Here is a 15,255-nt window from a genome sequence, read left to right as displayed (position 1 = left end):
GCTCTGGGAGGTGGTGAGCGAGTGCAGGAGGGAAGACGGTACAGCCGCAGGAGGAGGGCTTCCTTAACTTCCCTGAAGTTTAAGCTTAAAAAAAAAAGCATTTGCTGCAGCAAGAACACCTTAAGGCCGGATAAATGGATTCCATCACTTTAACTAAAAGAAGCTAGTTACACGCAAGAACCTGGCACCCTGTTAGCAGAAAAGAGGAGGAACCTGGGAGAAGCTACCTGGCCAGGCAGTGGCAGTGAGTGAGATGAGCGTCTCTTACACCGCTGCTAGGCGTGGAAGTGAGCAGCCCTTCTGGGCAGCAGCGTGGCCATTATTTATCAAGAACCTCAGATTTCTTTTTTTCACCTTAAAGAATCTTTTAAAAGTTCATATTCATTGGTTCCATTTTTAGGAATATAATTTAAGAAACTAAATATATTAAAATTTATGTACAAGGATGTTCAATACATTGGTTGTATTTCCCAAAACAATGGGAATAACCCAAATATTCAACAGGAAATTACAAAAATAAATTGTCCCATCAACTTAGTGGAATGCTATGTAGTCAATTTTTTTAAAAGTTACGTTGTCAGTGGATATATACCGACATACTATGATCTTAACATTGTAAAAAAATATGCAGCAGCAAAAAAGATCAAAAAGAAAATTCAAATGTTAACAGTGGTAACACCTGGCAATAGGATTTTAACTGATTTCGCTTACTTCTTTATTCTTTCCTGTTTTACATGTTTTTTCTTTTTTCTTTTTCAAAGGAAAAAAAACCCTTCACTATAACAGGTTTTTACCTTCTCTATACAAAGGGAAGAGTGTGTGGTCACCTACCCGCCCTGTGTCCCATAGTGGGTTTCTGGTAGCTGAAAGGCACGTCTCAGGGACACCTGTATGTATACTAACTTACCCGTTATAAAAATCTCATCAGACACGTGACTTCTGATACACAGTATAGTTCGAGTATCACAAAACACATCACTAAAGTATACTAAAATAAGGTTATTTACTTAAAAATGATACATTGGATGTAATCTATAGAACAAAGCAATTAATGGTAAACTTAATAAGGCACCTTTTAAACCAGATGCTGTACAAAATACATTTAGTGTGTTACATATCAAAGATGAGTCTATATTTTTGGTGTTTTACAATTGCATAATAAAACTGCCTGTTTTTAACCCTTCTTTCAATGTCTATGTACAACTTTCCTAATTAAGCTATAATGATACTTTGATTTTATACAATATATACTACATTTTAGTTTTTAAATGGGCAAGGACAACAGTCACTAAAAGGGCTTAAATAATTCCATTGAAAGCATGGTACAGAGCACAAGCTAAAATTACAATAATATATCTAATCCTTCGCAAAAGCAGTATTCACATACTTTCCTTATGGGACGATCATTACACGTAGCTTCATGTGCTGCTACCCTAGATTTAATTTGGCTTTTATGAACACGTCAGCTCTCTGCAGTTTTCACTGTGACTCTCATAACAGCACCGCGGCAAGAAGATGAACTGCTATATTGCTATTTTAACATCTGACCCACACAAAGAATAAATATTACCACTTTTAAACAGTACAAGAGCTGCAACAATCTTTTCTTAAAAAAAAAAAGAATTCATATTTCTGCAGTTGAAATTATTTTAGATATTTAGAAACATTTCAAAACATGTATGACAAGAAACATAGGTTAAGTTAATTTATAAAATCTTGCCTAAATTATTCAACATCAAATTTGATCTTGGGCCAACTTACAGATGCATGATTCTTTAAACATTGTATTGCATTTTGTTCTAAACAGAAACAAAGCACCTGGGGGAAGAAAGGTAATGAGTATTTTTTAGAGTGAATAAATAAAAAATCTGGTACATTCTAGGAAAATATAATTTTCAAAAACTATAGGTCACTTTCTAAGTTTAAAAACAGCTCTGAACACTGGAAAGGCAACAAAAATTTTGACTGAAATATCTTTTGTGAAAACATTTCCAGAAATTAGCCTCAAATTATGTATTTCAGAAACTTGTCTAGTAAGAAAGTACAGGAAAGGCTTAGAAATGACACACTGAAGCCAATCCCAGTGTGCCTTTAATTCTGGAGATGTTTACCAGGATAAAAGAGAATTCAGAAGAAGAATCTCCTTTGAGGGAGGATTAACTTTTGTTATATTCAAGTAGCTTTGGTTTTTAAGTTTTAGTTATTTAAAGGGATGACAGACAGAAGCCACACGTTTTTAAGATGCTAAGTTGTAAGTGGGACCAAATGGCTTCTAGAGTTTTACAAATTATCTATGGTCCAGTGTAATACTTCCTCTTCCTCTTTAAACATTTCACTTAGTGGATGAACCTAGAAATTTTAGAGTAAGAGTAACAGAAGGAGAGAAAAAAATTGGTTTCATGCAACTTCTTTTAGACTTTAGGATTTTGAAATGGCATCATTTGCTTTTTAAATAACATGTTATACATATAACATGTCTATGTTGTATTAGAAAATACGTTTATTTAACAAGTTTCTAAAGTGAGTTCTTGGTGTTACTTTTCATAGATCAATTTAATTTAAAAAAATCATTATAATGGTCTTGTATTTATATATTATCTGTAATTTTTTTGCTTCCACATAATATTTCAACATTTCTCAGAACAGTTTTGCCTTTCCTTACATTTTTCCTTTTTAAGGTAACAAATTATTTTAAAGATTTATAGTTTACCAAATGAAAAATCAAGGTTAACCTCAGACTAAGTAGATCAGAGCACATAAGTATTCTTAAATCACATGGCAATTTAAATTAAAATATCTTTATTTCTCAGTATAGAGATGGGGAAAACAAGCTCAAAGAGCAATTGCGATTTATAGAGTACTATTAATATATAAATTTACTTGTCTTGATGAATACTACAAACTTTGTTAGATGAAACTTATTAAACTTAGTCAAAACTGTTAAAGCAAGTTTCAGCTTTATGAAATTTGATGTACAGACAAATATGAGTTTCATCCTTAAATGTCAGTCAGATTTTTGATAATGGACGGATACATGCTCTGATTCCTACTCTTTGAAGTTTTTTTTTTACTATGCTGTCATATAATCACATTTATTTTATGTTATATTCAAAGAAAACTCTCACTTTATGCACCCATGAGTTGTTTGTTCAGGCTAAGACATTAATATTTAAAACGCATTACGAAGCATAGTAAGTTTAAGCAGATCAGAATTACTTCTTGGAAAAACAAGGCATCCATGAAACGTGGAGCACTGTGCCGAGTAAGAGCTGTGTGTACAGATGTAAGTACTGACCAGACAGTGAACTTCTTCGCCTGACTCTTCACTGTCTTCACAAACTTACGGAACAGGAATCATAAAACCAAAAATGTCAAATGATTTAAGTGTCTAAACAGTTGTTGATAAATTTATATTAACTCTGAAATAGAAATTTCTAATTGGAGGATCCTTTCTTAAAGGAAAACTGAGATGATGGTGTCTTAAAGTGTATACCTGAAGTTAAAGTCCTAGGTTTGATATACTACTTTGAATTAATTCTGAAAATTTACATGTAGTTCTATTTTACAACATTTTTTTCTCATGATCTTTTAATTTTTTTTCCCCTAAGGATGAGATGTGAGGTACACATGAGCTGGTTTCTACAGTATGAATGTATATACATATATAAAATATGGTTGTAAAGGAGCAGGTGTTTTGCAAGTAAAGCATATTACACACAAAATATAAATAACTTCCCTTTTAAAAGTTACTGAGAATAAAGAATACAGAACATGGTGACAGGCACTTACATTGCTATCAAATGCAGGAATTAGTATTCACTTCAAAAAGAAGCGTTTTCTTTAGAAGGGTCATGGCATTGGAAGTTCCAACTTTGGATGCTTTTCATGACAAAAATAATCATCACACCCTTCAAAAAAGTTTGTGGTGGGAGGAAAACAGTCCAAATTTACGTACACTTTAAACTTCTTTTGGCCTTTATATGGAACTTTAATGTTAAAAAATAAAGTTGGTGGAGAAGCTAGGTCACTTGCAAGGTAAATGGCTTTTACGTGATTGGCGAATCTTGGTCAGATAATGCATTTTTTAAAGCACAAAACCAACAGCCACCAACAGCTTCCTGTGCATTCATAAATTACTTTCTTCTAATTTCAAATGGCAGCAGAGGAATCCTGGTATGCATGTGTACACACACACACACACACTCTCACACACACACACACCCCCCGTTAGCAAGGCATGACAAACTATCATAAACTAAGCAGTATCCCAAACAGGTCATAATCCATAGGCTGTTTACAAAGGCAGAATACAAACAGATTAAATTTCCTCAGGTAGAAGGCAAAAGTGTGTATTTCTCCATCTCTGCTGAATTCATTTATCTTCTTAAGGCTTTCACAGAAAGCACCATTTTATGAACAGGTAATTCAGTACCCAGAGTTTGACTGGAGACTTATTAATCAGGACTGAAGTCTCGATGCAGTTCATAAAAACCCAATAATAAAAAAAAAGGCATCAAAAACCACATTTAAAATAAAGCTGTCCATACATAAAGAATGAAGTGTTTAGAAGTTCCCAGCTTGTATTCTACAGAGTACTGAAAGGTTGAATATTAGCAGCCTGTGAAGGTGTAGTGAGGAAGGAATCTGAGAACCAGGTTAACATCCTTATTCTACTCTAGTTTCACCCGTTCCTTGGGCGAAAACAGTTCCTGCAGTCTGAATTTCTCCTCATGATTATGTATCTGTCAAATCTTTACATCCTGGGATTCAACCATCTTGGCGAGTGTCTTCTTGATTCTCAGAGCTGTAAGTCTGGAGGCTGGATTGTGGGCCCAGCATTCTGACATTAGCTTCAAAACTGCTCGTAGACACTGAAAAGTAAAGAGAACGTAGTGAACGGGGACATATCTTTGACGACACTCAGCAATCACTTTCTCAGGGGACTGAATTCCACTTACTTCATCACTGTTCCATCGATTAGACACAATTGGCCGCAAACGTTTGACACACACAACCTCACGCATGTCTTCATACGATGGATCATTGGGGACCATGTTATAATATGGCAGCTGGTACTCCTCTACTATCCCTGCAGTAAGTGAGAAAACACAGTGGGCACAGAAATGGTGGCTGGACAAAGTAATCCATTCAACACCTCCTACTGAACTAGGGAACTACAACTGATTCTTACATCAAGAAGAAAAAATTATAGACTTGATGATTCACTTTTAATGGCAAATATATGTTCTTTTTCTAATGTCTAATTATTTCCTCTACTCCCACCATACCTGTCCACACTGGACATACCGATAGTTCTTAAAATAAGCAAGGGGAACCACTCACCCTAAATTTTTTAATCTAATTATTTATGTACACAATTGTTTCTACTAGTCAACAAAGTTTCTATTTTTGGTTTGCTCTGTGGTAGAAAGACAACATGATATGCAAAAAAGAGCTAACATAACAGACCTGAGATTGCTATCCTTAAAAGGCCTGCTTGCAAGGCTGGCATTTGGCTGGTGTCTGGGAACCCGCCTGGTAAACAGATCCCTACACTCTTTTAAAACTTTCCCTAAATGATAAGGGCAGCCAATGTACCTAGACTTCCGTGCAAACAATATGGTTTGTGCTGAACACCTGTTTTCTTTCTAGGAGTTTGGAATTTTGATACATGCTAGGCAGAGTTGCCTCATGATCAGCGTCCAAAAAAATCTTTGGATACTAAACCTCTGATGAACTTCCCTAGATGACAAAATTTCGTACTTATCACAATTCACTGCTGGAGGAATTAAGCATATCCCGTGCAACTTCACTGGGAGAGGACTTCTGGAAGCTTGTGCCCGATTTCCTTTGAACTTTCTGTCTCATGTGCCTTTTCCCTTGGTTAATTTTGATTTGTATCCTTCACTGTAAAACATCTTAGCTGTGGGGACAACTATATGCTGAGCCCTTCTAATGGAACTGCAGAACTGGGCAGTGGACTTGGGGATCCCTGACGTACATGACGTCTAAAGTATATAACTGGAGCTGTTATTTTTTTGAATGATGAGGACACAAACATAACCAGAAACATGCTACCTAAATGCCTACCTCCCGTGATACAACGACGGGCCATTTCCCAAATGATCAGGCCAAAGCTGTAGATGTCAGCCATTATGTAGGGCTGGAAATGGTTCTTGTTCAGGCTTTCATCCAGCACTTCTGGGGCCATGTAGCGTTTGGTGCCCACCCTAGTATTCAGAGGTACATCGACTTCATTTGTGTCACTGAAACAGAAGACAGATACTGTTCAGGGTGAGGGCCAAGAACAAAATCGTTTATCTTCTATTTTAGTTGCATTTTGTAGAAGTCAGGGTTTGTCTGTCTGTCTGTCTCTCTAAATATATAACTAAATGAATTAAAAATCTAACTATCTAATATGTCCACATTCCCGTATCAGAACTCTTTGGGGCCAGATATATTTTGAAATTCAGTATCTTTCAGATTAAAAAAAATTAACATACTCTTTAAATATATACTCCATATTATATAACATCCCCAACAGGGTCTGGAGCAGTACTCTTAATCAAAATCGTTACTATGTCTGCAATAAAAACTAAGCATGAATAGACATGGATAAATAAAGACAGTAAATACCTCGTATCAGTTCAGATCAAATGGCATCTTTTTTAGGCACAAAACGGAATATAAATATATGCTATATATACACAATATATTATACTGACTATAAAAGAAGTGGTAGATAATTATATCCCAAAGTAAGCAAATGTGAAATAAGCTGAGAGGAATCATTTGCTTTTATCATTCTCATGTGATCCTTTGTGACTCAGGATTACATTTTTTTCTTTCTGGGTCCAACCAACTTAGTTCTATTTTAAGTAATGTTTATATAATCATACTGACAATTAGTAATACATGTTAATTGTTTTTTCCATTTATGGAGTAATTTTAGAGTTGGAAGACATGAATGATTTGTTTTTAGGCTCCCAGTTCTAGCAAGTTCTGGAGACTACTCTGAAGCAGAGATTAATATAATGTATTGTATATTTTCTTAAGTAGCACCTGATGAATATTTGGGCCAATAAACACTCCACTTATAAAAAACACAGTATTAGGACACTGTAATAATGAGGAGAGATTAAAATTTTTTATGTTTGGTTTATTACAGACTAGTACTTTTATTTTATGGCCTGAAATGAATTCTGGAATGTGAGATGGCTGCTGTATTCCAGAGTTACAATATTAAAACAATTTAAATGGCTTCGTAAAAAATCTTATATTCTCATTGTTTAAAAATACTGACAATACCCAGTAATGGGGGAGAAACGGCATACTTACGCCTTGTTTATGGGAGTGTAAACTGGCGCACGCTTTCTAAGGGGATAACATACAATACACCATAATTTAATATGCACATATTCTTTGTCTAGCTAGCCCCTTCTCTAGGACTCCATCATGAAGAAATACTTGTACAAGTACTCAGGGATATTATATATGGATAAAATAAAATATTCATTAAAGCATTTTTTAAATAATGGAGATAAACTGGAGGCAACTTTAAAGCCCATCAGTTGGGTCATAGACAGAATAAATATAGTACATCTATAAAATGTCAAACTTTGCACAACACTGTTAAAAAGAATGAAGTAGATCTATATAAACTGAAATAGAAGGATGTTTAAGACAATAAAAAGTAGGAAATCAAGAATTATGCAGAGTAGAATGTAATTTTTATAAAAAACAAAAAACACAACAACAAAACACTAAGATAAACCCCCCCCCAACTATTTATTTGTATTACTACAGAAGCACAAATACATGTTTGGAATTCCACTGTCCTCAATACAAACAGGTAAATATCTTTAGGATATTAAAATAATTTCAAAATAACAGGCAAAGAACCACTCACCTGTTGAATTTAACAGCAAGGCCCAGGTCAGCAATACAGCAACTTCCATTTTTCTTGATGAGGATGTTTTTGCTCTTTAGGTCTCGATGAGCAATTGCAGGCTTTCCTTGAGTGCCATAAATTTCTGTGTGCAGATGGCACAGACCACAGGCAGCCGAATAAGCCAGCTTGAGCAGGGCTCTGGTGTCTAGTGTAGCACATTTCAGGAAATCGTAGAGAGATCCGTTTTCATGGTAATCAGTAATCAAATAGAGCTGAGTCCAGGAGCCTGTACCTTTAATATCTGCTGCTATAAAACCTGCTCAATTAATGAGTTAAAAAAATTAGTTACCAGAGGTGGTTAGGAAGAATAATGAATGCTCATTCAGGACACTGAGAATAATTTAGGTATCATGTACAGATAATAAAAATTTATCTGACAAAACCTCTTGGAAATGTTACAAAAATGTGCCATTTACACATATAACTCTACACTTCTGTAATTAATTTAAAATAATGATAATCATAAAAACGATAATAATATGACTAAATAAAGATCACGTATCATGCAATCACCTGGGGGAATGTTATTAACCTACATGAATCTCTAAGCATGAAGAACTTACAGAGAAGGGATGTGGAAAAGGCTCTCCATTTCAAACTGAGGAGCGGACACATTAAAACAATAAAGTTAAACGTATTCAACCAAGAGTTTGCTTCTAACTAAGCCAACTCCCATCTGCCCATCAACGCCTCATCACATCAGCCTTTTCAGTCTGGCTCACTGACAGGTAGGTTCCCAAACCTGCCTCCTTTCCTTCTCCCTTCTCCTCCCTCCCCTCAGAAAAAGGTCAGTGAGAACTTGGCTGAGTAATGTCCACACCCCAACCGCACTTCATGTCCACCTGGCACCTACAAATGTGACCTTATTTGGAAATAGGGTCTTTGTAGATACAGTCAATTTCAGATGCGAGCACTCTAGATTAGAGTAGGCCCTGATTCAATGACTGGTATCCTTACAGGAAGAAGGAAACCTGGACACAGACACATAGGAAAGAAGGCCATGTGACTACAAAGACAGAGATGGGAGTGTTATCTCCAAGCCAAGGAATGCCAAAGAGAGCTGGCAGTCACCAGAAGCTAGGGAGGAAGAGGCAAGGAAGGGGCCTCCCCTAGAGCCTTCAGAGAACATGGCCCTGCTGACACCTTAATTTTAAACTTCTGCCTCCATAACTTTGAGAGAATTACGTTGCTACTGTTTTAAGCTACCGGTTTGTGGTCATCATTATCATAGCCCTAGGGAACTAATACAATTAGTATAGGAAACTATACTCTTCGCAATGTGTTATGCACTCTCTAAATTAAAGGGCAGGGAAATCGTAGCCGAAAAGAAGGGGAAGACAGATAAGTTTTGCACCCTACTGATCAGATCAGATCTAGGTTATTTTGCTACTGTGCAAGAGGGGATTGGGGGAGAGACCTACTAAGCACAAGATATAAATGAAACTACATCTTATGGGGGAGGGGATGATTTAGCTTGCAGTAGGCAAAAGGTACATATAGTTCAAGTTACCCTAGAATATCGCTTAAATTACCTCTAAAAGACTCGAGTTTTGTTACTCTCTGAGTTAAGTCCACTAAACTACGTTACTTCCAAGTGGAAACGCACTGCTGTTTCCTCAATTGGGTAGTAAATACAGACATACCTATACAGTAAATACAGACACGCCACAAGTCTACGAGCTGTTTTTCAAACAGCATCTGCTCACTTCATGTCTCTGTGTCACGTTTTAGCAATTCTCACAATACTTCAAATTTTTTCATTATTATTATATTTGTTACAGTGATCTGTGATCAGTGATCTCTGATGTTACTATTGTAACTGGCTTGCCATTTTTTAGCAATAATATATTTTTAAATTAAGGTGTGCAAATTTTTTTTTTAGGTACAATGCTAATGTACACTTAATAGATGACAGTACAGCATAAACATAACTTTTATATTTAGTGGGAAACCAAATATTTGTGTAACTTGCTGTACTGGGATACGTGCTTTATTGCAGTGGTCTGGATCCCAACCCCGAAACATCTCCGAGGTCTGCTTGTAAAGTGGTTGGTTGCCATTCAGGACTGGGTCGTATTTAAACTGTGTATTCCACTGGGTTTCCTTTAGCCAAGTGCACATTCACGTATGTTTTCAAAGCCCACGTGCAAGGCTTCCATCTGCATCCCACTAACCCTGTCGGAATATGGCACTGATCAAAGTCAAACATGTACCCACCGAGTATGTTTTCATGGCGCATTAGCACGGTTTGATAGATCTCCGTTTCTCGAAACCAGCTAGCTTCTTCAGTGGTAAAAAACACTTTGACTGCCACTTTCTCACCACGCCATTTACCCATCCACACTTCTCCGTATCGGCCTTTACCAACTTGCCGAACCATCTGAATCTGTTTGGCAATAGTTCGCTGAACCTTTATAGAAAAAAGTAAAATGAAAAGAATGTATTAAGATTGAGAAAGTGGTCTATAGGCCATCCATCAAAAAGGATGATATATACAACCAGCCAACTCCACTATTAAAATGTAAACAGTTAGCCTTCTGTATCCCTGAGTTCTGCATCCTCAGATACAGAGGGCTGACTGTAAGGGACTTGAGCATCTGTAGATTTTCTTATCTCCAGGGGGTCCTGGAACTAATCTCCCCAGGTAGATTCTGAGGGAGGAGTATAATGTATTCAAAAGAAGATGACTGGAAAAACTGGACAGCTGCATGTAAATCAATGAAGTTAGAACATCCCTCAGGGACACCATACACAAAAATAAACTCAAAATGGCTTAAAGACTTAAATATAAGACATGACACTATAAACCGCCTAGAAGAAAACACAGGCAAAACATTTCTGACATAAATCTTAGCAATGTTCTCCTAGGACAGTCTACTCAGGCAAAAGAAATACAAGCAAAAATAAACAAATGGGACCTAATTAAACATATAAGCTTTTGCACAGCAAAGGAAACCATAAGCAAAATAAAACAACAACCTATTGAAAAAGTATTTGCAGAAGATGAAACATGTACAATGTATTCTAAAACTACAAAGTAACAGGTTAGTCAACGTGAGAGACTATTTGCAAAAATGGTCAAGTCTCCTCCCAGTACACATACCCTTAGGTAGACTTCCCCACAGACTCTGGGCTTGGCTACATGACTAGCTTTGGGCAACAGAACAATAGCAAATGTAATGCAAGTGAAGACTTGTAAAGTCTGTGCACTGGGGCCTGCCCTTTTTTCTCCCTTTCTTCTGTGCTGGGGAACCTTGTAACTAGTAAGCGATATCATATGAGCTGCTAGCCATGTACATAAACTATACCATCTAGCTCTAGCTGAGCAACTCCAGAAAAAGAAATGCCCAGAAGACCCACAGGATCATGACAAATAATAAATGTTTGTTGCTTCAAGCCACTAAGCTTTGGGATGGTTTATCATGTAGCAAAATCTAAATGATAGTTAAAAATCTTCAACTCAGTCTGTAAAACCCTACATGATCTGGCCCCTGCCAACTCTCCAGCCTGCTCACTGACTCTAATCACCCATCCTCACTCCTTGTTTACCGTATTTCAATTTTTAGAACTCATTCAAGTTCATTCCTGTCTCGGTCTTTTTTGCATGTGCAGCTCCCTTTATCTAAGAGTCTTGTTTCTTTGTTAAACACCTTCATAGCACACTTATTCTTCTCAGTTGCTGCACTTAACGCCATTATAATTTTATTACTACTTATATACATATTTGTTTGCATTCCACCCCCCACTACTCACATAATACAGATACTTATTTAGGACAATACCTGAAGTACAGTTAAGTGCTTTCATTAATATGTGTTGAAATGAAGATGCATGTAAATTGCTATCTTTCATTTTCAGAAGCATAAGCAGCCACTCTAAATTAAAAACAACACTAGGATCCAGGCTGGAAATGTAGTTAAAATGGGCTAGATTTTATGCATATTTAAATTGATTTACTTGATGTATATTTACCACTTATTATAAAATCCTTTTCTGATTTTTTTTAGAAAGTCAGGATTATTAAGGTCCAATTTACATATAATATTCACTCTTTTGAGAACTGCATTTTGACAAATGTGTAGTCATGTAATCACCAACACAACAATTAAGATAGAGAACACTTATTTCTATCACCTAAAATAGCTCCATTTGTCTCCTTAAATTCAACCCCCTCCCTACCCACCTTTAGTCCTTGGCATCACTGACCTCTCTTCTGTTCCTACAGTTTTGAGTATCACACAAATGGAAACATACAATACACCGTCTCTGTGGCTATGCTAGCCTCTTCCACTCAGCATAAAATGCTCTCAAACCATCTGTGCTGCTGCTGCATGTGTCAGTAGTTCATTCCCTTTTACTGACAAGCAGGACTCTCTATGAATGCACCACAATTTGTTTATCCATTTACCAACTAATGGACTTTTGGGTTGTTTACAATTTATGTTTATTATGAATAAAGCTGCTATGAACATTCATATTCAGATCTTTGTATGGACATGTCTGCACATATACATACTAAGCAGAAGGACTGCTTCACTGTATAAAAAGTATATGCTTAACTTTTCAGTCTACTGTTAACCTGTTTCCCAATGTCCAATGTATGAGATTTCCAGCTGATCTACATTCTTTCCCACACTTAACATACTAGTGAATGTGTAACAGCATCTCATGAGTTTAATTTGCATTTCCTTGATGATGATGATGAGCATCTTTTCATGTGCTTATTTGCCATTCTTATATCTCCTGACAAAATGTCTGCTCAAGTCTTTTGTCCGTTAAAAAAAACTGGGTGTCTGTCTCATTACTGACTTGTAAAAAAAATCCTTTATATATTCTGCAACACAAATTCTTTATCAGATCTTTTTTGCCAGTTTATGACTTTTTTTTTCATTTTCTTAACAGCATTTCCTGAATAGAAAAAGTTTTAAATTTTGAAAAAGACCAATTACCATCTTTTAAAATGACTTGACTTTTGTGTCCTAAGAAGTCTTTGCTCAACCCAAGGTCACAATAATCTTCTAAAACATTTTCTTTTAAAGGTTTTATACTTCAACTTTCACACTTAGGTCTATGACGCATTTCAAGGTAATTCTGTACACGGAGTGAGGTAAGGGTCAATATCTACTTTTTCGGCACCATTTCTTGAACACACTGTCTTTTCCCCACTCAATTACTCTGGCATTTAAAACAATTGATCATGGGTGTGTGTGTCCATTTCTAGACTCCATTTTGTTCCACTGATGTACGTATTTATCCTTATGCCAGGACCACACAGTGTTGACTACTGTAACTTCACAGTAGGTTCAGAAATCAGGTAGTGAATCCTCTTTATTCTCCTTTTTCAAGATAGTTTTGGCTCTTCTAGATTCCTTGTATTTCCAAATAATCATTAGAATAATGAGCTCATCAATTTCTAAAAAAGTTTGCTGATTTTGATTTGGCTATAACCAAAACTATAAATCCATTTGGGATAACTAAAATATTAATCCTGAGTCTTCTGATTCACAAGCAGGATATACATCTCCATTAATTAAGGGTTTTGTTAATTTCTTTTGGCAATTTTTTTAAGTGCACTGGCCTTACATAAATTTTGTTAAGCTTATTCCAAAATATTTCATGTTTCTGATGCTATTTTAAATGATACTGCTTTAAATATTTTAATCCGTAATCGTCTGTGGCCAGTGTACATAAATTCAATGACTTTTATACAATAACTTTATATTCTACAGCCCTGATAAACTTACTAGTTGTTGTAGCTTTGTGTTACCATCCTTGAGATTTTCTATGTAGACAATCTTGTCGTCCACATATGAAGACAATTTTACTTTTACTTTTCCAGTTCAACTACAGAATTACTTGATTCAATGAATTTTAAAATTAGAGATCAATGTATTTACTTTAGACAAATTCAACTAAACTATTAAAATCTGTCTGGATATCTGGTGCTTGTTATAAGGGTCCCCTTGACCCCTAAGTCTGAATATTTTGATACATATAACCCTCTTAGAATTATTTACAACTCCTTTTATAATTATTTTTATGAATTACGTTTTGGTAATATTGTATTACACTGAAGGAAGTATCCTCTCTATGACGATCTGTGGGAGAAAGTTCCCTCTGATTTCAGAATCTGAAATGGTTATACTGTCCCCAGTCAGTTTAACCTTACAGACGCAAGCAGTTTCATACCTGACTCGTCTTCAGGGCAGCTGTTAAAACTGGGGAGCTGGCTCTAGCACTTACACAGCACTTCACGGTCACATTTTCTCTCCTAACCTTGCTTGTGGCTCTACCTTAACTGCCTATTCTATTTTTCTTATTTTGTATTTCTTATTTTAACTAATTTCATCTTGCGTTACTGCAACCATCTTTCTAAATAAAAAGAAAAAAAATGTATCAAGTAATGTCCCCTGATCTGTATCATGCGGTTTACCATCACTTGAGGACACGTTCTGTATCAATCAACCATTCACGGTGATATGACATTTTAGCTTACCAATAAGGGTAGTCCAGATCCACTACCAGAACTTTGTGACTGGTCAATAAGGTCTTTTAATGACTCTCCAACTGGAATAAATGCTTCATCCTGTTCTAAATCGCGATTATAACGACGTCTGCTTGAGATACTCTTGCAATAATGTCTTTTAAAAAAGCAGAAAATAATCTACATTAGAATTCTGAAACTGCAAAATTCTAAGGTAAGAAAGATCTTGAGGTTATTGACACTATCATCCCTCCTTCAAATGGGATGATTATCCAAATTAGTCTTATCATAGGGTAATGTATCATCTGGTAAAATAACGTCCAGAGATGGAGTTTATGAGGTAGAGTGCTATATACTATCTTAAAATGGAAAGACATCTACGTTATGTTGGCAGCTGAAAAAAAAAAAAAGATTAAAAAACAGCATGGATAGTGTGATCCTAGCTATAAAAATTTTTAATTGCATGTGTCTATACTTGTCTAAAAGGATCAGAAAGGTTATACAGAAAGTTGTACATAACAGTAATTGCTGGGGATATAGGAATATCAACTTTCTATTTTATATACATTTTTTCATTTGAATTTATAAGTATGTAGTTTTGTATTAAAATGAACAATATATTTCCATTTATAAAAAGCAAAAAATTAGTTTATGGAAAAGAAACTCAAAAAGTCCTCTTAATTTATTCTGATATTCTTGAAGGCTTCTCTTCTTAAAATTTCAAATTACGAAAATATTTCAAACATACAAGTAGATTAATTTAAATGGCACCCATGTATAAACCGTTTAAATTTAATAAATATTAACATTATGCTATGTT

General features: G+C 35.6%; 1 protein-coding gene across 1 annotated transcript in view; it reads right to left on the bottom strand.

Moving 5' to 3' along the window:
* Positions 1 to 984: 984 nt before the first annotated feature.
* BMPR1A (bone morphogenetic protein receptor type 1A) overlaps positions 985 to 15,255 on the bottom strand; it is a 128,624-nt gene continuing 114,353 nt past the window's right edge. Inside the window, exons 8-13 of the mRNA XM_032491632.1 lie at positions 14,448 to 14,592; positions 10,169 to 10,361; positions 7,910 to 8,207; positions 6,091 to 6,266; positions 4,959 to 5,089; positions 985 to 4,871 (exon numbers count right to left, since the gene is read on the bottom strand). Of these exons, the coding sequence (XP_032347523.1) occupies positions 4,746 to 4,871; positions 4,959 to 5,089; positions 6,091 to 6,266; positions 7,910 to 8,207; positions 10,169 to 10,361; positions 14,448 to 14,592 (1,069 nt within the window). The 3' untranslated portion in view covers positions 985 to 4,745. The remainder of the gene's footprint in view (positions 4,872 to 4,958; positions 5,090 to 6,090; positions 6,267 to 7,909; positions 8,208 to 10,168; positions 10,362 to 14,447; positions 14,593 to 15,255) is intronic.

The sequence above is a fragment of the Camelus ferus genome, chromosome 11, assembly GCF_009834535.1.
Source record: "Camelus ferus isolate YT-003-E chromosome 11, BCGSAC_Cfer_1.0, whole genome shotgun sequence".
Classification (NCBI taxonomy): domain Eukaryota; kingdom Metazoa; phylum Chordata; class Mammalia; order Artiodactyla; family Camelidae; genus Camelus; species Camelus ferus.
This window is presented reverse-complemented; position numbering and strand designations above follow the sequence as displayed.